At 42.5% G+C, this 22,484-nt stretch overlaps 1 protein-coding gene and 1 non-coding gene across 2 annotated transcripts in view; one reads left to right on the forward strand and one right to left on the reverse strand.

Annotated features, from left to right (window-relative positions):
- The window catches only part of STX12 (syntaxin 12), a 35,897-nt gene extending 18,246 nt beyond the window's left edge, over positions 1 to 17,651 (reverse strand). The window contains exons 1-3 of the mRNA XM_019980226.2: positions 17,417 to 17,651; positions 2,676 to 2,745; positions 886 to 985 (exon numbers count right to left, since the gene is read on the reverse strand). Coding sequence (XP_019835785.1) covers positions 886 to 985; positions 2,676 to 2,745; positions 17,417 to 17,534 — 288 coding nt within the window. The 5' untranslated portion in view covers positions 17,535 to 17,651. The remainder of the gene's footprint in view (positions 1 to 885; positions 986 to 2,675; positions 2,746 to 17,416) is intronic.
- TRNAC-ACA (transfer RNA cysteine (anticodon ACA)) lies at positions 9,806 to 9,877 on the forward strand. The gene has a single exon. It is a non-coding gene; the product is annotated as a tRNA-Cys (tRNA).
- Positions 17,652 to 22,484: the final 4,833 nt, after the last annotated feature.

The following is a 22,484-nucleotide window of genomic DNA, read 5'->3' on the forward strand; positions in this document are numbered from 1 at the left end:
ATTACATGGTTACACACTCTGATATTTCTATTCTTTCATTTCTTTTAAATGGCGATCACAATACACTAAAATTATATTATGTTCCAACAATTACAATTCACAGACAACCCAGGAAGGGGAAGTGGTAGGCTTCATCTTTACAGCCATCAGAGACAAAATATCATCATTTAAAGAATTCACTAATAAAAAACAACGTAAGTTAAGTGCTCCCATGAACGGCATAGAAACTAAAGCAAAATAAAATCACAATAGTCTAAGATAGAGAAGATTTTTGTCCTGGAAGAGACAGGATGTGAGGCAGACCACGAACGGTAGGTTAAAAAGTCAAACTACAACAGAGGGAACACATTTGACTTCAAGAACAAGTGAAGGAAAGGCATGGTGTATCAAGGGAACAATGAATTCCAGTAGAAACTGTGTCTCTCAAGGATTTAAATGGCCACTGAAGAAAACGACTTGAGCAGAGAAATCTATTTCTCAGAGCATTTCCTTAACTGGAAACCTACAAAAATGTGACATGAAAGTGACTGCAAAGTAAAAAAAGACATTTGCTTGAAATTTATAGACACTGGATACAAGCAAACTAGAATCAAGCCAGAAAGCATAAAGCTGCTAATCAAATCCCAACAAGATGCAAACACCGAGATTCTTCTTCAGTTAAACCCATTTTACTAATATATTATTGCTAATTATCGCAGCAGCTACTAATACCTTCCAAGATCTGGTAGCTGCATTCTTTCTGTTGTCACAGTAGACACTTATCTATTTTATGGATAAGGAAACTGAGGTTCAGTTTGAAGGCCAAGTTTGTTTCACATACTGCCTCTCCAAAAAAACCAATATTTTTCTTATTCAAAATAAATAAAAACCCCAGAAAATACCAACCTGTTCTGAAGTAGATAAAGGAAGGGGCAAGGACCCCAGTTCCTTCAGTAATTCATTTGTTTCCTTGGCAAGCTGATTTGTAGAGTGTTGTAACTGTTGCCTAAGAGAGAAAAGATGTGTTTTAGGATATTCTCACTTCTTGAGAGCTGTTAGCATCAGTCTGTTCTCAGAGTGTCTCATGATGCAGGGAATGAAAGGGCACCTGAAGGATGTTCCCAGATGCTCAGGTTCACAACAGAATTCCAGAAGTACCACCTAGTCAAACTCACTTCAAGTTGTCTTCACATTACCGAGTAGAAAGAACCTACCTCAATGAAAACTGCTGATTAGGTATTTTAATTCTTTGGGGAGAAAAGAAAAGCATTCTCAGCAGTTCTGATAGAAATACAAAAGCAGCTGCCCCCACACCTCAATCTAATAGTTTTAACACGCTGAACTCTCTCTGAAAATTCTCACGCTCATTCGCCCAAGAGTTCCGCATGGTTACTGTCTGTCACAGGCCACTGACTAGTGACAGAATCCACGCCCTGGGGGTTGGATGAAATGTGCATTAGAAGCAGAGCTTCTACCCTAGGGAACAACCTCCAAAGATCAACTCCCACGTTTGTGCTTAAAGCTGGTGCTTTTTCAGCTTTACCCTTGGCTCCCTACCTATGCTTTATGCTTGACTTTCTGGCTCTTTTCTCCAAAACAAAGAAGCCCTATACTGTGTTTAAAAAAAAAAAAAAAAAGTAAGGAGCAGAGGGGAAAGGAAATTAAAGAGGGAAAAATGTGTGGGATTGAAAGGTACTGGAAATACAAAAAAGATTCCTTTCAGTCATGGTTTCTTCTACTATCTGGCCATTTCTGCAACGGTTTTAAGGGAGGACAGAGAAACCACACTACTGATTACTAATATTTTTTCACTGCAAAGGGGTCTCCAAGATAGAAGGGAAAAAAAAAAGCAAAACCAAAAAAATTTAAAAAACCATGAGAGTCAAAACCAAGAGGGAATCAAAAAACCAAAAAACAAAAATGGGAATTTCCTGGTGGTTCAGTGGTCCCCTCTTCCACCGAAGAGGGCACTGGTTCAATCCCTGCTTGGTGAACTAAGATCCAACCAGCCATATGGTACAGCAAAAAAAATAACAATAACAAAATAAAAATCAAAAGCCCCCAAAAAGAGTCAATCCAAAGCTTGAGCATCATGGACAGTACTAACATACCAACAGCTACCTCATGTCTCCATCAAGAAAGCTCAAAGTACTAGCAGTAAGTCATTCTCTCACTTCCCAATGTCTAGGACAGGAAACAAAAATAGTGTTAAAGATGGAAACTAGAACTTCTAACAGCAGAAATAGAGTCAAGAAGGACATAATAAAAAGAATCTATTCCACTATTCTCTCCTCGGGCCATTCCGAATACACTTCTTTAATATTATATACAGTTGGAAATCCAACAGATTAGACAAGCAATGTAGATCATCAGGAGGCCTGTGCCAACAAGGAAGCTCCTGTAGGGAGAATGCAGTTTAAGAGTCGTAGGGATTCCCCCTCTACTTCCCTAAATTGTTCTGCTAAGCTGTCCAAGGGAGGAAGAAAAGCAGAGTCCAAGGACTCTGAGAGGCAAGGGAGATCACAACCCATTAACGTATTTTGTTGCTCCTCTTCTAGATCCAGCTATGACCTCATGTCCCACTGCCTCTTGTGCTGACCTCACAGGCCTGAAACCTAAGCCGCCAAGCAGCAAGAGCATTAAGTGTGTCCCCAGAAGGCCCTCACAAATCCCAAACTTGTTAGGAAGCTACTCACAGATTTTCCTGTAGCTTGCTTGAATCCTGCTTAGTTCCTAGTTGGCTCATCAAGTTCTTTATCTGAGCGGCTGGGGAGAGGAGGAAATAAAAATTTATTAAAAAGAAAAATACATTCATCACAAGCACCGTGGGGAGAGGGAAAGGGATAAATGGGAGACTTGAGATTGATATATACATACTACTATATATAAAGTAGATACCTAATAAGGACCTATTGTAGAGCACAGGGAACTCTACTCAATACCCTGCAATGGTCTATAAGGGAAAATCTGATTCACTGTGCTGTACACCTAAAACTAACACAACACTGTAAATCAGTTATACTCCAATAAAAATTTAAAAAAAAAACAAGCACCCTAATTCTCAGATCACTAGTCTCTCCCCATATCCTGAATAAGAATGTACAACTAATAGAAAGCATGCTATGATCAAGACCCTGGTCTTGATCTTCTAAACTATTCTCTTCTAAATCTACCTGTGAGATCTACCTTTCTCCTAGAGAGTAACTATGCCACTAAGCAGAAGGTGGTGGTTTTCGTCACTCCCAAAGAACTTCCACATTCTACCAGATTTCCAGTGGCACTGGTTAAAATGTTTGTCTCTTTTGGAATGGCCTTGATACCAAGTATCAATTCACAACAATAAACATTTAAATTCATGAATACAAAATAATTTTCTACAGCAAACATTTCTGGAAAGACAATGTACATTTATTATTGATAATAAGTTACCACTAATTGAGCACTTCTATGTGCCAAGTACTATATTAGGAGCTTTGTATACATAATCTTATTCATTTTCATAGCAACAGTCTGAAGTAGATGTATGTTCATTTTGCAGATGAGGAAACAGATTTAGAGAAGTTAAATATCTTATGTAAGCACACACACAAAAAGAAGTAGGGCAAAAAATTCAACCCCAGGGACATCATACTCCAATGCCTATGTTCTTTTAATTATGCTGTCTGTAGACAAATAGTACATCGCTTTGTTCAGATTACTCTACCAAGATATTGTGCTAAGATCAGGAATGGTCGTATTTGAATCCTAGATGTTTAAGACCCTAGTCCTGAACTAGGAAAGCAGAGTTCCGGAGGAACTGATAGTCAGAAATAGTCTGGCTGGGAATCTGAACACCCTTGTCACTCACTGACTTCTACAACAGGAATAGAGCCCCTGATTTCCTATGTCCTACTTTCTATTTTCTTTTTCTGTTGGCAGAGAAGATGGGGGAGCTTCATTCATTTATTGAGCTTGAAATTTTATTGTATGTTTGTTTTTTGTTTGTTTTTATGCTTGCATTTTAAAAGCATTCACTGTCTTCTATAGGGCTTCCCTGGTGGCTCAGAGGGTAAAGCATCTGCCCACAATCCAGAAGGCCTGGGTTCGATCCCCAGGTCAGGAAGATCCCCTGGAGAAGGAAATGGCAACCCACTCCAGTACTCTTGCCTGGAAAATTCCACGGACGGAAGAGCCTGGTAGGCTATAGTCCATGGGATCGCAAAGAGTTGCACATGACTGAGAAACTTCACAACTGTCTTCTATTGCAAGAAACTGGAATACAGAACACAATAACAAAGTACTTTGTGTCCAGTGGAACATAATTATCTCCAAGTTTCACCAGGACTTCAAGAGATAATATATCACAATAGGTACAGGGCTCCTCTGGCCAAAAGACAGTTCCTTTGTGAGGGCTCTCCTACCCTCTCAGGTTTAATCCAGTTCCACTTGTGAAACACCAGACTGCTAAATGACTGGCTTAGGGGAAGATGAGGAAACCAATGCTTACTGTAACAATTTGTATCTATTATAGGAACAGATTATATACAAGGCTTCAATGTCCAATAAAAATGAAACTTCACTTATTAGAATTTTAAATTTTAAAAATTGATTGTTCCTTATGATAGGGTGCTTCTTAAATAAAAAATTTGGGGGTCACAGTCATAATACTGACCTTAATTTGGTCACCAAGAGTAGTAAAAAGGCAAGCTTAGTAAGGACCAGTTACCTTACAGAATCACAGATGTGTTAATAGCTTCTAAGTCTGTTAAGAAATAATAATTAGCCAAAATCTTCTAGGTGGTTGCTGAGTGACTCTACACCTAAGGGAAACTGAACAACCTAGCCCTTAACAGCGTCTAGGAGTTATTTCTCCTGCAAAAAATTAACAAACGGAAACCTCAAATTAAATAGAGTTGGGAGATCCCAAGGGGGAGCTCTCACACCTACCAGACAGCAGAGCCCAGCAGGAAGACACCTCTAAGCCAGTGAGAAGCCCTGGACTCTGGGGTTGCTGTATTCTTCCCAACTTTCTTTACCCTTCCCTTGCTAGAAGGGGGCTTGCACTTGGCCTGCCCTGATTGCAGACCCCAAACTGCAACTCTCTGGTAACTCTGAATAAACCTGTCTTTGCTGGAGAAATATCTGGCAGTTTCTGTTTTAGGTCAACATCCTTAGCCCAGATCACTGTGCCATAATAGGTGTTACAAAGCAAAAGTTTCCAGTCAAGAATATATATGTGTGTAACACTTCAAATTATGATTTTATCTTATTTTAAGACCATCTTTTAAGCAAAATATAACTCCAATTTTATAACAGAAATATAGATTTCACATGATTAAAAAGTTGCCTTTTGACAAACTTTCCTAAAATATAACTATTCTATTAAATGAGGGTTTTTTAGCTTAATGGTTCCACAGGAAAATGTAAAGCACTATAGAAGATTGCATTCTGCTAAAAAAGCATTATGTAAGATATAAATAACCATTTTTCATCACTAAGATGTATAATATCCTTCTTACCTAAGTCTAATGGGAATCAGAATCAAAGCTATCAACTGATTGGCCAAACAAATAATTTAAGAAAGAGGACAGACATTAGCATCTACAGAGCGTTCACCATGTGCCAGACACTGGGCTATGTACTTGATGTGGTATGCTGCTGCTAAGTCGCTTCAGTCGTGTCCGACTCTGTGCGACATAGACGGCAGCCCACCAGGTTCCCCCATCCCTGGGATTCTCCAGGCAAGAACACTGGAGTGGGTTGCCATTTCCTTCTCCAATGCATGAAAGTGAAAAGTCAATGTGAAGTTGCTCAGTCGTGTTCGACTCTTAGTGACCGCATGGACTGCAGCCTTCCAGGCTCCTCCATCCATGGGAGTTTCCAGGCAAGAGTACTAGAGTGGGGTGCCAGGGCCTTCTCCATTGATGTGGTATAATAAAAAGTATATTTGGTCTTTTTCCTCAGGTCCTGGCAAAGAGTTCCTAAAAGCCTTAGAATTTCCTGAGTGATAGGAGTGTCTTTTGTTATTCATAAAGGGCTCCTTTGGAGCATACAGAGTTTACCTATTGAGGTGACCTAAGCCCTGATGGCCTTAGGGTGGGCAGGGTTTGTCACCGGAAAGACCAAGTAATTAACAGGTTGGAAATTTCAGTTCCACCCACCAACCTCTGAGAAGGGAAACTGGGGGTAGAGAGAGGAAGTACAGATTAAACTCTATAAATTCTTGAACTAGATTTGATGAGCTTCCAGATTGGTGGACTCCCCAGGTGGTTCAGTGGTAAAGAACTCACCTGCCAATGCAGGAGACTCAGGAGACACGGGTCCAATCCCTGGGTCAGGAAGATCCCCTGGAGGAGGGCATGTCAACCCACTCCAGTATTCTTGCCTGAGAAATCCCATGGACAGAGGAGCCTGGCACAGTCCATGGGGTCGCAAAGAATCAGACACGACTGAGTGACCACACACAGATGCAGGGAGGGTGTCAGTGCCCATAGAGAGTATAGATATTTTGAGCTCTTCCTACATACCTTGTTCTAGCAATCTCTTCTATCTGGCTGGTCCTGAATTATGTCCTTTTATAATAAACCAGTCCCTGGTGGGTCAGAGGGTAAAGCGTCTGCCTGCAATGCGGGAGACCCGGGTTCAATCCCTGGGTCGGGAAGATCCCCTGGAGAAGGCAATGGCAACCCACTCCAGTATTCTTGCCTGGAGAATCCCATGGACAGAGGAGCCTGGCAGGCTACAGTCCACGGGGTCGCAAAAAGTCAGACACGACTGAACGACTTCACTTTCTTTCACTATAATAAACCAGTAAGTGAATGTTTTCCTGAGTTACGTGAGCTGGACTAGCAAACGAGCTGAACCTGAAGAGGGGCTCATGGGAACACCTCCAATACAGCTCACTGGTCAGAAAGACAGGTAAGAACCTACACTTACAATTGGCATCTGAAGGGGGTGGGGTCGGGGGAGCCTTGTGGGACTAAGCCCTTAATTTGCGGAATCTGATGCTAACTCCAGGTAGTGTCAGAATTGAATTAAATTGTAGGACACCCCACTTAAGTCCACAGAAACTGACCACTGGTGTGTGGTAAACCCACACACCTGGTGTCAGAAGTATTGAGAGTGGAGGAAACAGCAGAAGAGTGCTTTTCCTTCACTCCTGATAAGCATTATCTTACTGTTGTTGTGCTAGTTGCTCAGTCGTGTCCAACTCTTTGCGACCCCATGGACCATAGCCTGCTAGGTTCCTCTGTCCATGGGATTCTCCAGGCAAGAATACTGGAGGGGGTTACCATTCCCCTCTCCAGGGGATCTTCCCAACCCAGGGATTGAATCCCGGTCTCCCGCACTGCAGGCAGATTCTTTACCTTCTGTCCCACCAGGGAAGCCCCGTATCTACTTAGATAAGCATTATTACAGGTGGGTACACTGAGGCTCACGCTGTTGCAAAACTCATTCCTTCATTTAGAATACCTATTCTACAGATATGTGCTCTAGAAGATATTGTTCTCAAGAAGCTTTCCTTTTTAGGAGAAGAGATAATAAGCATGTATCAGGTAGTGGTAAGTGCTATAAAGAAAAACAAAATCAGGTAAGGGCCAGAATAACAGGGTAGGGAGAAGATAGTAGTTTACAGGAGGTAGTCAAAGATGACCTGTCTGATAAGGTGACACAGAGGAGAGACCTAAAGGAAGTGAAAGATCAAACCATGAAAATATCTGGGGGAGAAGCTTTCCAGCAGAGAGCATGAAGCACAAAGTCCCCAAGGCAAGAGCACTTGCTGTGACGGAGAAACAGGGGGCCAATGTGACTAGAGAGATGAGAGAGGAGGGGAGCCAGAATACATAGGACCCTGTAAACTGGAGCAAGGCCTTCCAATTTGAATGAAATGGGAAGCCACCAATGGTTTTAAGCAGTGTCATAAAAGTGAAAGCGAAGTCCCTCAGTCGTGTCTTTGTGACCCCATGGACTGTAGCCTACCAGGCTCCTCTGTCCATGGGATTTTCCTGGCAATAGTACTGGAGTGGATTGCTATTTCCTTCTCCAAGGGAATCTTCCCAACCCAGGGATCGAACCCAGGTCTCCCGAGTTGTAGACAGACGCTTTACTGCCTGAGCCACCAGGGAAGTCCATAAAAACCAGAATTCAAATCCAGGGCTAATTCCAATAACTATATTTTTTTATGTCACATTAGACTCTCTCAGTTTTCATTCCAATCCCAAAGAAAGGCAATGCCAAAGAATGCTCAAACTACCACACAATTGCACTCATCTCACACGCTAGTAAAGTAATGCTCAAAATTCTCCAAGCCAGGCTTCAGCAATATGTGAACCGTGAACTTCCTGATGTTCAAGCTGGTTTTAGAAAGGGCAGAGGAACCAGAGATCAAATTGCCAACATCCGCTGGATCATGGAAAAAGCAAGAGAGTTCCAGAAAAACATCTATTTCTGCTTTATTGACTATGCCAAAGCCTTTGACTGTGTGGATCACAATAAACTGTGGAAAACTCTGAAAGAGATGGGAATACCAGACCACCTGACCTGCCTCTTGAGAAACCTCTATGCAGGTTAGGAAGCAACAGTTAGAACTGGACATGGAACAACAGACTGGTTCCAAATAGGAAAAGGAGTACGTCAAGGCTGTATATTGTCACCCTGCTTATTTAACTTATATGCAGAGTACATCATGAGAAACGCTGGACTGGAAGAAACATAAGCTGGAATCAAGATTGCCAGGAGAGATATCAATAACCTCAGCTATGCAGATGACACCACCCTTATGGCAGAAAGTAAAGAGGAACTAAAAAGCCTCTTGATGAAAGTGAAAGTGGAGAGTGAAAAAGTTGGCTTAAAGCTCAACATTCAGAAAACAAAGATCATGGCATCTGGTCCCATCACTTCCTGGGAAATAGATGGGGAAACAGTGGAAACAGTGTCAGACTTTATTTTTGGGGGGCTCCAAAATCACTGCAGATGGTGACTGCAGCCATGAAATTAAAAGACGCTTACTCCTTGGAAGGAAAGTTATGACCAACTTAGATAGCATATTCAAAAGCAGAGACATTACTTTGCCAACAAAGGTCCATCTAGTCAAGGCTATGGTTTTTCCTGTGGTCATGTATGGATGTGAGAGTTGGACTGTGAAGAAGGCTGAGCGCCGAAGAATTGATGCTTTTGAACTGTGGTGTTGGAGAAGACTCTTGAGAGTCCCTTGGACTGCAAGGAGATGCAACCAGTCCATTCTGAAGGAGATCAGCCCTGGGATTTCTTTGGAGGGAATGATGCTGAAGCTGAAACTCCAGTACTTTGGCCACCTCATGCGAAGAGCTGACTCATTGGAAAAGACTCTGATGCTGGGAGAGATTGAGGGCAGGAGGAAAAGGGGACGCCAGAGGATGAAATGGCTGGATGGCATCACTGACTCAATGGACTTGAGTCTGAGTGAACTCCGGGAGTTTGTGATGGACAGGGAGGCCTGGCGTGCTGCGATTCATGGGGTCGCAAAGAGTCAGACACAACTGAGCAACCAAACTGAACTGAACTGAGACTCTCTCACAGGCAGACTACATTTCCTCCTTTAGAGGAAATACACAGAATGTAGTGACTTAGGGCAGGCTTCCATTTGCCAGTGTTGCACTTTGCCCCACCCTGCTTATCTGACAGCTCCCTAACTTAACAGCTCTGTCCTCCAGATAGGCTGATGCCCCTGCTCCAACCCGCTCCCTTCCCTAAGGCCCTGCCACCTTTGGGAAGGTTCCTGCATATTTACCGGAGTCCAGCAGAGTGCCAGCACCCAGGGAGCAGGAAGCAATTGCTGATTAATTCAGTTAGCCTCAGTTTTGAGACTTCCCTGGTGGCTCAGACGGTAAAGCATCTACCTACAATGCAGGAGACCCAGGTTCGATCCCTGGGTGGGGAAGATCCTCTGAAAAAGGAAATGGCAACTCACTCCAGTACTCTTGCCTGGAAAATCCCATGGGAGGAGCCTGGTAGGCTACAGTCCATGGGGTCGCAAAGAGTCGGACACAACTGAACGACTTTACTTCCTCAGTTTTATGTCATGCCACTTTCAAGGCAGCAGATATGAACGAACATGAGCTAGGAATAATGAGACCTAAATTCTAAGCCAAACAGGACCACTAACTACATGTACGGCACCAGATAAATCATTTCATGTTGCTGGGTCTCTTTCACCAATTGTATATGATATTCAGGTTTAACTAACACATATTGAGTACTTTTTGTCTGTCACAGTACTTACTATTTGTGTGGGTGGGGCTTTTTTCCTCATTCAATTACTATGACTACATAAGGACTAAATGACCCTTAAGTACTCCCACCACTGCTCAATGATAAAAGTCAACAATAATGAAGAAGCTCTAGTCCCAGAATGATGCTGTGTAACCAAGCAGTTTTTTTGCAAGACTGAGTTTGGCTGAGAGAGACTCTGCCTCTCTGTACAAATGGGACTGGACTGACTATACACCTCTGGAGAGGAGGGACCACATTCTACTCATTTTTGTATTTGCATAACCACACATGCATACACACTCCTCCAGAAAATAATTGGTTACAGGGTGACACATAGAGGTAAATGTTACTAGTATGGCAGTTCAAGGAAACAGATCTCATCTTATTGACTGTCTTTACATAGAGCATTCTCTTTAGAAACTCTAGAGATTTTAAAATTTCAAGTTGTTAATCACCAATCAAAATGTATTAAGTGCCCTAGACAGCAAAGGGGATTTTACAGACTACGGGGGAAAAGTCAATTTAAAATCAGCTGTTCTTGGTTTAAACTCAGCTGAGAACTTTTTTTACCTAGTCTTTTCTGACTTCTTTTGTTTGCTGAGATACATAAATTGGGATGGGGGGATTGGGTGGAGGGAGGAGGACTTTATAGCGTCACTTGTTAGCTAAACACCAGAATGAATCCAAGCTTTCATTAATTCTATTCAAATTCCTGAATATTGATATTTTCCTAAAAGTTTCCAGCAAGATGCCCCAAAACTCAAATGATAAGGACAGTAATGTCTTTGTTTACTGGAAGTAGAATTCTTTGTATAATGCCCTCCATAACCACCAACATCAGAGTTTATTTGAAAATAGTGACTCAATGACCCATCTGTTTCACAACCAAGAACTGTATCACTTGAGACTTCCCTGATGGTCGAGTGGTTAAAACCACCTGCCATTGCAGGGGACATGGGTTTGATCCCTAGTCCAGGAAGATCCCACATGGTGGGGAACAACTCAGCCTGTGTGCCACAACTATTGAGCCTGAGAGCCTAGAACCTGTGCTCTACAGCAAGAGGAGCCACCGCAAGGAGAAGCCCACACACCACAACCAGAGAATAGCCCCCACTCCCTACAACTAGAGAAAGCTCAGGGCAGCAAGGAAGATGGAGCCCAGCTACAAAAGTAAACAAATAACTCTTTTTAAAAAAAGAAAAAAAAAATAAATAAATAAAAAAAGAAAAGAACTGTATCCCTTAAACCTAAAGCACAAAAAGAAACAGTTACATACACACTTATTTTTCCCTTGAATGCACTTAAGATGTTAAAAAGTAAAGTGATATTTTTTGGAATAATTTTTATCAAAATGGGTTAAATCTAGAAGAGTTTTCTGGTCAGCTTAGTTAATGAGAAAACTCCTTTTCTAAGCATTCTAGTAAATGAAAGTTTTACTTTTAGACTGATTTGTTACATTTTGGATGAAAATCACTGGGTATCTATCCTCTATGAAATGCTACATAATCTGGAAACCAGATGACTAGGCCAAATGTAAAGACAAGTTCTTCAGTTCTGTGTAAGCAATTTTGTTATTTTTAAAACTAGGCCTCAATTTCTCCTATCACTGACCTCTCATGTTTAAAAGCATGTCCTGGCTAAAACTTTTATAAGACTACAAAGCAAACCAATTTATTGCACATTACAGCTAACATCCACACTAGGAACTGCTCTAAACTGAACACTCTTCGTGGACTTTTAGCTGAGATCAGCTTTTAGCAGAATCTGAATCTCCAAATGAACCTTAGTTCATATCAAAGTCTAGACACACTGAAAGCAACTACCATAAAGGTAAACAAGCAAACATATATTCAAGGAAAGAATCGTATTTACATAAAATGAGAACATGATAGCTTACGTTACGACATAAGTCATGACAATGAAGTCATCTCAGCGTCTTACTCTGAAAATTAGGTTTGCATCGTTTTTGCAAAGCTATCATGAAAATGACCTGACTTTTTAGCCACTATGATAGGAAAGCTCTAAACTAAACTGAACACAAACACTGAATATCGAAGGTATAATCTTCTATTTACCACACCCATGACAGAACACACAACGGGTTAAGAACATAGACTCTGAATTGAGACTGCCTGTGTGTTATTCCCAGTTTCACAATTCCTAGTAAAAGGCTCCACTCCTTTGCGCCTCAGTTTCCTCACCTACAAAATGGGAATAACAAGAGAATCCTCGTGTGGCTGCTGTGAGGCTGACATTAAGACAATATGAAGCTAAATTCAGAACAGTGTCTGGCACTTAAAAGAACTCAATCAAGCATAGCTATTATTATCAAACTCGAGACCAAGAAAAATGTACTTAGCGATGATAAAAATCAATTAAGTACATACTGAATGCCAACTATTAACACATATCCACTGCAGTGCCAGGCCCTGTAGTTAAGAGAGAGCTGTACAATGCGCGGTTGCTATCCCCACAACACTAACAGTGATCTCTCAGTTGGAATAACAAGGTCAAAAAGCATGCATTAATTACAGAATACACAATAAAGTAAGTGCTAAGCTTGCGAATTCAGAAAGAAAAACAAAATGACAGTTAACATTTCTTAAACAATGCTGCAGTCCTGCTTCAAGCACTTTACATAAATTTCCTCATTTAATTCTCATGATCCTATGAAGTAAAGACTGTTATTAACTCCATCTTACAGATGAGGAAACTGAAACGGAGAAGTACAGCAATATGCTTACACAGCTAGTCAGAGCAGATCTAGGACTCAAACCCAGACCGTCTGACTCCTGAGCCCGCTCACTTAACTACTAAACTATGGTGGAGCAGGGGACTCAACCAATGCTATTCCGGCCGGGCACTATACTAGGCACTTTCAAAGAACGCATTTTACCCATAGCATTCATTTTACAGATGGGGTAACAGACAGAAAGGGGAACTGCTCCAGGCTAACGGTACAACATAGAGGAGCAAGAACTCTGTCACAGATCTGCTGAGCCTAACTCCCGGGCTCCTGTTGACTTCATTCTTTGAAAAGCAAGGGAAAGCTTAGTTACAAGGGGCAGGATTTAAGCACAACTCAAAGGATTTGTATAATTTAGGTGGTTTGCGAGGCAGGGAACGATTGAAGAAAAGAGGAATAGAATGAGCAAAAACTTGCTGCAGAAATCAGTGTTTAGGGATGTTAAGAAAAATAGCCCGCCTGGAGCAAAGGGTGACGAATAGGAGAAAATATGGCTAATTTGGATTAAGATGACAAAGACAATGGAAGCAAAGCGGAATGCTAAGACCTGATGCAGCAACAACAGCCAGCCACTGTAGGCTCTTGAGGAGGTAAGAGGGATTTTAGACATACTGCTGATAGCATTATTGGGGTGAACTAGAAAGGAAACAGAAACACTGAGACTATGCTGCTGGATACAGATGTTGAGATCATGAAGACTTCACAAAGTGGGCAACGAAATAAACAGCAAAGGCAAACAATTTTAAAAGAACAGCCCACAGGATTTCACACAACAGTCAATTTTAAAAGTTTAGCTGCTTTTAAGTTTTTTGTAAACAAAATCATATCAATAAATTAGCAACATTAAAGAACAGACATGCTGTTCTTTAATCTCTTCAGAGATAACTTGGAGCCTGTTAGGTTATTGCCCTCTATCTGCCCAGACCCTTCATTTCACAACAGGCAGAGTCAAACATTTTTCTTCTGTTGCCCACACAGACTGATAACAACCGTTTGTGCCAGGCAGTCAACCTTAGCTGTACCTATAACAACCCACACAGTGGCCTGCCGTATTTCAGCCTGAAAGGCTCAGCAATTCCAAACCCACAAATGCAGCTGAAAAGTTGAGAAAAAAGAATAAGCTATTCTCTCATATTTTCAATAAATACAGGTCCTTGCAGGACTATATGGACGTGGGCATATGTCTGAAGCAGGGGGTGGAGGGGGGTGGGTGTCACATCCATACTGTATACTTAGGTACACTGGCCAAGTTTGGGGAATGGGTGCCAGCCTGGTAAATGGGTAGAGACAATGTCACCCTACCCATTTCCAACTCCCAGAGCCTCACTAAACAATCCCAAAAGGAAAATTCCAACTCACACTGCCTAGGGTCATAAGATGTGGTAGGAACCACATAGCACAAGATAAATGAGGCAGGGAGAGTTTCAAGATGGTGGAAAAAATCTCATTCATTCAAATCTACTAAATACAATTTACTGAGCCTCAAGACCCTAAATAGTATGATCCCTGGCTATCTCCACGGCCTCTTTTCCTACTATGCTTCCTTCTCTAACTGCAGTCCAGACACATTAGTCTCCCTGCCATTCTTGGAGGCACTGAGGTCTTTGCTCTTGCAGTTTCCTCTGCCTAGAATGCCTTCCCTCAGCTACTCACATGGCTCCCTCATTTCATTCAGGGGTCTACTCAGAGAGGTCCTCCTTGACCATCTGATGTAAGAATAAATAGCACTTCTTTCTCTGGTTACTTTGTGTCTCCTTATCCTGCTTTATTTTTCCTTCATAGCACTTACTATTTCTCAACATTAGTTATATATGTGTATGTATGCCTATGTATGTATATACACACATTCATACACACACATATATACACACACACACACTATCAGGGCAGGGTTTTGTCTATCTTGCTCATCACTCCATCCCCTGTGCATAGCAGGTGCTCAAAGAATATTTGTTGAACAGCGAATAAGTGAATCTATCATATGGGTAGATCTTAGGTAAGTACTAGAAATATAAAGATGAATAAGTCATGTCTCATTTCTTCGAAGGAACTAACAATCTAGCAGGAGAGGTAGACCAACCACAAGAGGAGAAAGTTCCACAGCTCAGGCATTCCCCATAGCTTCCTATGAAGAGTAAAAAAAAAAGTCACTTCTAACCTGCTGAAGTGTTAGCTGCTACAAAACTAATATTAATTAAAAATTATAAAAAGGCTAAATGTTGGTCATAAGAGACAGATCTGGTTTCAAGTTTCTTATCCTGTTTCCTAACCCATAAAAAGAAATAATACTGGTAATTACTTCAAAGGGTTGTTACAAAATCAACACTTGCATCGCTGTAAAGCACGTACATCGCCTGGCACACAGTAAGCACCAAAAATGTTAGCTATTAATGTTATTAATGGCTGAATCCAACTATTACTTGAGCCTGATGCCTAACCAAGAGCTAAATCTTATGAATTCTATCGCCAAAGACACCTCTCCTATCCTTTCTTTCATTTTCAGTTCCTAACTGGTATCTCTGATTCCAGTCTCTCCCTTCCAACTCGATTTACACATTTCTACAGAATTAAATCCAAACCCATTAGGTTAGCAATTAAAGCTCTTCATATCTAGGTCCCAACTTAACCTTTCCAAGCCTACTTTGCACTCCATTCTAGAATCCACCACACTAGCCAAATTAAACCACTCTACTTTTTTATACACAGCACATGCTTTCCCCCTACCATGCCTTGTTCATTTAATTCCCTCCTTAAATGCCCTTCTCTTATTTACTGTAAAAAGTTCAAATCCTTTCCACCATCTTTCCAGCCAGACCCAACTCAAATGCCATAATGCCTTCCCTGGTCCCTCCCAAGTGAAAAAGATGTCTCTCCTGACTACCTATAATTTTATTATATCTCTTCTATAGCACCAAATCCTTTCAGTTGCTATGTACGCCAAAGGCTCCCTGCCAGTTCTTATACACAGTACATGCATGATACTCAAATGCATACAAAATGAACATTTCACACATAGACATTAAAATTAGAATTGGTCTCAACAATAAATTTTTGGCTTTGAATCAGAATTTTCTGATCTAGCCTGTGTTACAGCTCCCTCACAAAAGGAAACTGGAACACAAAGTACTATACTTCTGAACCAATGGTCATATATTTTTAAAATATTTTTTGGCTGCACCATGCAGCATATGGGATCTTAGTTTCCCAACCACGGTTTGAACCTGCGCCCCATGCAGTGGAAGCATGAAGTCTTAACTTCCCTGGACCACCAGGAAAATCCCACCAGTGGTCATATAAATTTTTGTTTCGGATTTCACAGATCACATAGTCTTCTTTCCACTCCCAAGGTGCCAAGACTCAAATGATTTCCATCAGAAACTTTCCCTCTCTCAAATTCTACATTACATATTAAATTTAAAAGCTAAGTGGTATTTTTCTTTAAAATATAGAACATAATTGTGATTCAGGACCAACTAGTTCTACCTATTAACAAGGCACAGCCAAGCTCACAAAAACACAATAATAAACAACAAGGATGATGATACCATTCCTTCCAAGTAGTTGCTGCTGCTGCTGACCTCCTGTTTATAAGGCTCTGAGATGATCTTCAGGCACAAGATTTAACTCATTCATCTACAGTCTCATTTAGACCCTAACAGTGGGGAGGCAGTTTTAAGACAAGCAATGACATTCTGAAATCCACCACCAATTCTACCGTGTCTTACTTGCTATGTGATTGTGGCCATGTCCCTGAGCTTCTCTGTGTATCATGCTTGTTCAAAAGAGTAACTAGATCGGGAAGGAAAACAAAAGACTTATCAGCTTGAAATCCAAAAACACGCAAATCTTCTGCTACAAAAGACAAAATACTGTAAACTGAAGTGTCTTTGGTGAATTCTCTTTATTAAAGTAGAAGTCATCTGACCCCCTTGAATACAAGTCATTGTAACTGACTTTCAAACGTTACAGGAAGAACTGTATTAAAGTCACCAAAACACATGCATTCTCCACTCTGCTTAATTGAAAGCAGCTGACTTTCAAGAAGCCAGAAGCTGAGCAGAATGTAAAGTCTAAACCAGTAAACAACTCCCGATCCAAACTGGTCAAAGAGAAGTGGGTGGAGGGAAGCAGATGACAGGAAAAACTCGGCTGACCGCTGCATCAGGTTGACTCACTCACTGCTCTGGAGCAGACAAACACACCCTCCCACCCTGGGGCTGTCAGGACTGCTGTCTTAGCCCCAAAACACCTTAAGGGCAGAACTCCTGAGAAGAAACTCGAGCTTCAGTTGAGGCGCCGGACCCTCAGGGTGCCTGGGCCTGGCAGATTCGCGGATGGCAGGCCACCGTATCCAGAGCGGAGCGCTCGAGACGGCCTCAGGTGTGGCTTTGGGCTCCGCCGTCCCGGCAGCCTCGTCAGGACGGCCCCCGCCCCCCCAGCCGCCGCGGTACCCCGGCTCACTGGCTTGGCTGATCCGCTGGATGTTGCCGCTGCATGTCTGGATGATGCTGTTGAAGTCCCGGAGCGGGGGCCCCGAGCCCCCCGGGTTCCGGTACATGTCTAAGGGACCGTAGGACATGACGAGGAGCAGACAGCGACTAGCCCCGCACCGCGCTCCTACCGGAAACAGCCGCCAGACCCGACCCGCAGGCTGACAGGGAAACCGGGAAGAGAAAGGGCGGGGACGGGATGAAGCTGCGTGCGCACTAGCCCCGCCCCCTCGCGGCGCGCTCGCGACCGCCCCGGCTCGACCCGCCCCACATTTGCGCAGGCGCTGCCGGACCTGGCGGCTGAAAGGTAGCTTAGAGACGCGACGCCCTGGAGTTTGAGGGGCGGAGCGATGACGTCATGCCGTTGGGACTCGGATGGGAGAGTCTGGGGTGGCGATGTTGTTTATTGTCAGGGCACGGCGACAGAAGGCAAGAATTTTTCAATTAGCATAAAATTGTACCAGATGATCTCAGCCCTAACATCCTATCCTGTTCTATTCTGAGAACTCAGGCCCAAATATGGAGAATTCGACAACCTTGAAACCCAGATCCGTAACCAAACTCCTGAGATTCCTCACTGTTTTCATCCCCTAGGGCTTTGGGAGGATTTTTGAAGCACTTTTATGGTTTACAAATCACTTTCATTTCTCTCTCCACCCCTCTTCTAGTCTGCGTGCTTAGTCGCTCAATCGTGTTCGACTCTTTGCAACCTTATGGGCTGTAGCCCGCCAGGTTCCTCTGTCTATGGAAGTTTCCAGGCAGGAGTATGGGAGTGGGTTGTCATTTCCTTCTCCAGGGGATCTTTCCCCACCTAGGGATCGAACCAGCGTCTCTTGTGTCTCCTGGATTGGCAGACGGATACTTGATCAGTGCGCCACCTGGGAAGCCTAACAATAAAATAATAATGAAAAGATTTTTAAAGCACGTATTATGTGTGACCACCCCCCCACCCCCCGCCCCACTGCAGTTCAGTTATTCATAAGCTGTTTCACGCCAAGGGATGATGTCCTAACTATTCTTACCTTCAGACTAGATAACAGACCCCATGGACTGTAGACTACCACGCCCCTCCATCCGTGGGATTCTCCAGGCAAGAGTACTGGAGTGGGTTGCCATTTCCTTCTCCAGAGGATCTTCCCAACCCGGCTCTCCCGCATCGTAGGCAGATGCTTTACCATCTGAGCCACCAAGGAAGTCATGGATAACGGACAATCGATTTTTAAATGTTGAAGTAAAGTAACAACAAAACAAGCATGATCATTTCCCCTATTTCAGGTGAGAAAGTTAATGCCACAGAGGTTAATTTGCTTTTCTGAGATTTGACTGCAAAACCCAAGCACTAAGCTAATTGTATTGTCATCTTGCTATGTCCTTAAAATGCATTCTCATATTACCAAATTCATTCTCCATCTAAATCCCTCCAAATAACTTCTTCATCTATATCCCAAACCAGGATTTCTTGGAGAACTAGATTCTCAATTTTTTAAAATCATTCCCTTAAGTAACTTGTAATGTATGACCTCAGTGTTTCCATAGAAGACTGCATTTTGTGAGCTTATGGTAAATGGAAAGACAAGGGTAGATTTTGCTTTGGGGGGAGATCAAGATAGACAGAAGTGAGGGGAAACTGGCAGTGTTTGTTTTCCGTTTTCTCCACCCCACTTCACCCCAGTCTGCTTTGCAATCTCTGGGGAATGACCAAGAGAGGAAGCTGCTTGTCTGTGTGGGAGGGGGCCCTTAATGGGTGAATGAGCCTATGTGCAGCCTTAGAGCTTTTATAAGCAAATCTGTCTCTATTTTTTTTGTTGTTGTTGGAGCATTTATAAGAGCTTTTATTTTTCTCTCTCTCTCTTTAGAAAAGGACAGATGACATTTGGGGGCTCTCATTCTGGTTTTTAAAACCATATATATATTTTTTTAGAATGCATAGTTTTATATGTTTGCCGGCTAAGTCGCTTCAGTTGTGTCTGACTCTTTGCAACCCCACGTCTCTTCTGTCTCCTGCATTGGCAAATGGGTTCTTTACCACTAGTGCCAACTGGGAAGTCCATAGTTTTATATATCTTGCCAGCAAAGGTCCATATAGTCAAAGCTATGGTTTTTCCAGTAGTCAGGTATGGATGTGAAAGTTGGACCATAAAGAAGGCTGAGCTGAAGAATTGATGGTTTTGAGTTGTGGTGCTGGAGAAGACTCTTCAGAGTCCCTTGGACGGCAAGGAGACCAAACCAGTAACTCCTAAAGGAAATCAACCCTGAATATTCATTGGAAGGACTGATGCTGAAGCTGAAGCTCCAATACTTTGGCCACCTGACATGAGAGCCAACTCATTGGAAAAGACCCTGATGCTGGGAAAGATTAAGGACAGGAGGAGAAGGGGGTGACAGAGGATGAGATGGTTGGATGGCATCACCTACTCAATGAACATGAGTTTGAGCAAACCCCAGGAGATAGTGAAAGACAAGGAAGCCTAGTGTGCTGCGGTCCATGGGATCACAGAGTTGGACACAACTTAGCACCTAAACAACAATGGTAGTATTGTATGGACTTCCCAGGTGACACTAGTGGTAAAGAATCCCCCTGCCAATGCAGGAGACCTAAGAGATGCCGGTTCAATCCCTGGGCGGGGAAGATCCCCTGGAGGATGGCATGGCAACCCACTCCAGTATTCTTGCCTGGAGAATCCCATGGACAGAGGAGCCTGGCAAGCTACAGTCCATAGGGTCACAAGAAGTTGGACATGACTGAAGCGACTTAGCACACAGCATACATAGTAGAGTAAATCAGTATTCTTGTCTGGGAAATTCCATAGACAGAGGAGCCTGGCTGGCTACAGCCCATGACAAGAGTTGTACACGACTTAGCAACTAAAGCACCACCATAGTTGGAGAAGGAAATGGCAATCCACTCCAGTACTCTTGCCTTGGAAATCGCATGGACAGAGGAGCCTGGTATGCTACAGTCCATGGGGTCACGAGAGTTGGACACAACTGAGCAACTTCACTTTCACTTTTCACTTTCATGCATTGGAGAAGGAAATGGCAACCCACTCCAGTGTTCTTGCCTGGAGAATCCCAGAGACAGAGGAGCCTGGTGGGCTGCCGTCTCTGGGGTCACACAGAGTCAGACACGACTGAAGCAACTTAGCAGCAGCACCACCACCACCACCATAGTAAATAATGTACATTGTACTTTTTACTTAGAAAATAGCCTTGGGAATGTTTTCATTTACATTTGACTCTGTTCAATGAAGTGAAGTTCAGTAAAGGTTTTCATCCTGGTTTGAAGTGGTGGTTGTTATTGTTGGTTTTTCTCCAACTAAAATAAAAAGTGGTTTTCGATCTGTGCCATGGCTATCTTGTGCTGTCACTTGTAGCAATACATTTGTGCCTTGCAAATACTAAATGTCAAATGAGTATATATTGAATTTATACATGAATAATAAATAATAAGTATCATTTCTTAAATGCCCATCCAGGCAATGTGAACACATTTTACAAAGTTACTGGTAATTCCTAAGATGAAACCCATCTGATAGAGACCACCTATGGTCTGACAGATTTATTAACTTAATGCTGCAAAAGGGACAGTTATGGGGCGTCTTACCAAGCACAGGGAGAGAGAGAATTATTCTAGAATTTTTAAGGATGGACTGTAGGTAAAATTTAAAAGAAGCAGTGTTTTTGATAGCCTCAAAGCATACCAGGCTATGTGTAAAGGGATTATCATCGGGCCTGAGCTAACAAGAGGACTCAGAATCCTGTTTCCTTGGAAACTAACAACGTGAAGATAAATGTGGAATGCTGTATCTAGAAACCCCTTATCTGAAGCTCTGCACCTGGGTTGGAAATTGAGGCTGCTTCTCTGTGTCAAAGTCACTCAGATGCTCCAGGCAAGTGTGGAATGCTCTGGTCTCACTGATATTTCAAATAGCAGATTTTCTGAAAAGCACTGCTTTTAGAAAATGAGATTTCTCAGCATTATGTCTTTTTTGCTAATTGTCAAAAACAGTTTTTCATGGTTTGAACCCATCAAGGTGAGATTAACTCCTTGGTAACAGATGAAGAAACTGGTGTTCTCTAGAAGTCTGGATGCTTGCCCACCATCATGCAGCTATTAAATTGCAGAGCTATGATTCATGCATATTCTATGACCCAGTAATTCTACTAACTATATACTCAACAGGTGTGCATCAATATGTGTTCCAAAAACCAAGTATTAGGAAGTTCATACCAGCATTTTTTATGACTAAGCAGATTTCATCTGTATTAATTTTTTGTGTGTTATGATTAACATACAATATACAGATATTACATGTTCATTTCAATGAATTTTGACATTTGTATATACTCACATACTGTGTTAGTTGCTCAGTCATGTCCAACTCTTTGTGACCCAGTGGACTGTAACCCGCCAGGCTCCTCTGTTCATGGAATTCTCCAGGCAAGAATAATGAGTGGGTTGCCATTTCCTTCTCCAGGGAATCTTCCCAACCCAGGGATCGAACCAGTGTCTCTTGCACTGCAGGCAGATTCTTTTTCATCTGAGCCACCAGCCACCAGGGAAGCCCATACACCCACATAACCACCACCCAAACTGAGAAACACAACATTTTCATTGTCATCAAAGAAAGTTTCTTCAAACTGTGGTCCTTTTTTTGTGGGAGGGGCTACACTGGGTCTTCGTTGCTGCACTTGGGCTTTCTCTAGTTGTGAGCAGGAGCTGTCTCTAGTTGAGATGCTTGGGCTTCTCAATGTGGTGGTTTCTCTTGTTGCACAACATGGGCTCTAGGGCACATGGACTTCGGTCATTAGTTAGGGTTGGGGACTCAGTAGTTTTGGTACACGGGTTTGCCCCCGAGCATGTGGGATTTTAGTTTCCGGACCAGGAGACAAGGGACTGAACCTGTGTCCCCTGTATTGCCAGGTGGATTCTTAAACACTGGACCACCAGGGAAATCCCAGCTGTGCTCCATTCTAGTCAATTCCCCTCATCCCCAAAAATCATTTTCTGATTTTTATCATTACAGGTTGGTTTTGTC

The sequence above is a fragment of the Bos indicus genome, chromosome 2 (assembly GCF_029378745.1).
Source record: "Bos indicus isolate NIAB-ARS_2022 breed Sahiwal x Tharparkar chromosome 2, NIAB-ARS_B.indTharparkar_mat_pri_1.0, whole genome shotgun sequence".
Classification (NCBI taxonomy): Eukaryota; Metazoa; Chordata; class Mammalia; order Artiodactyla; family Bovidae; genus Bos; species Bos indicus.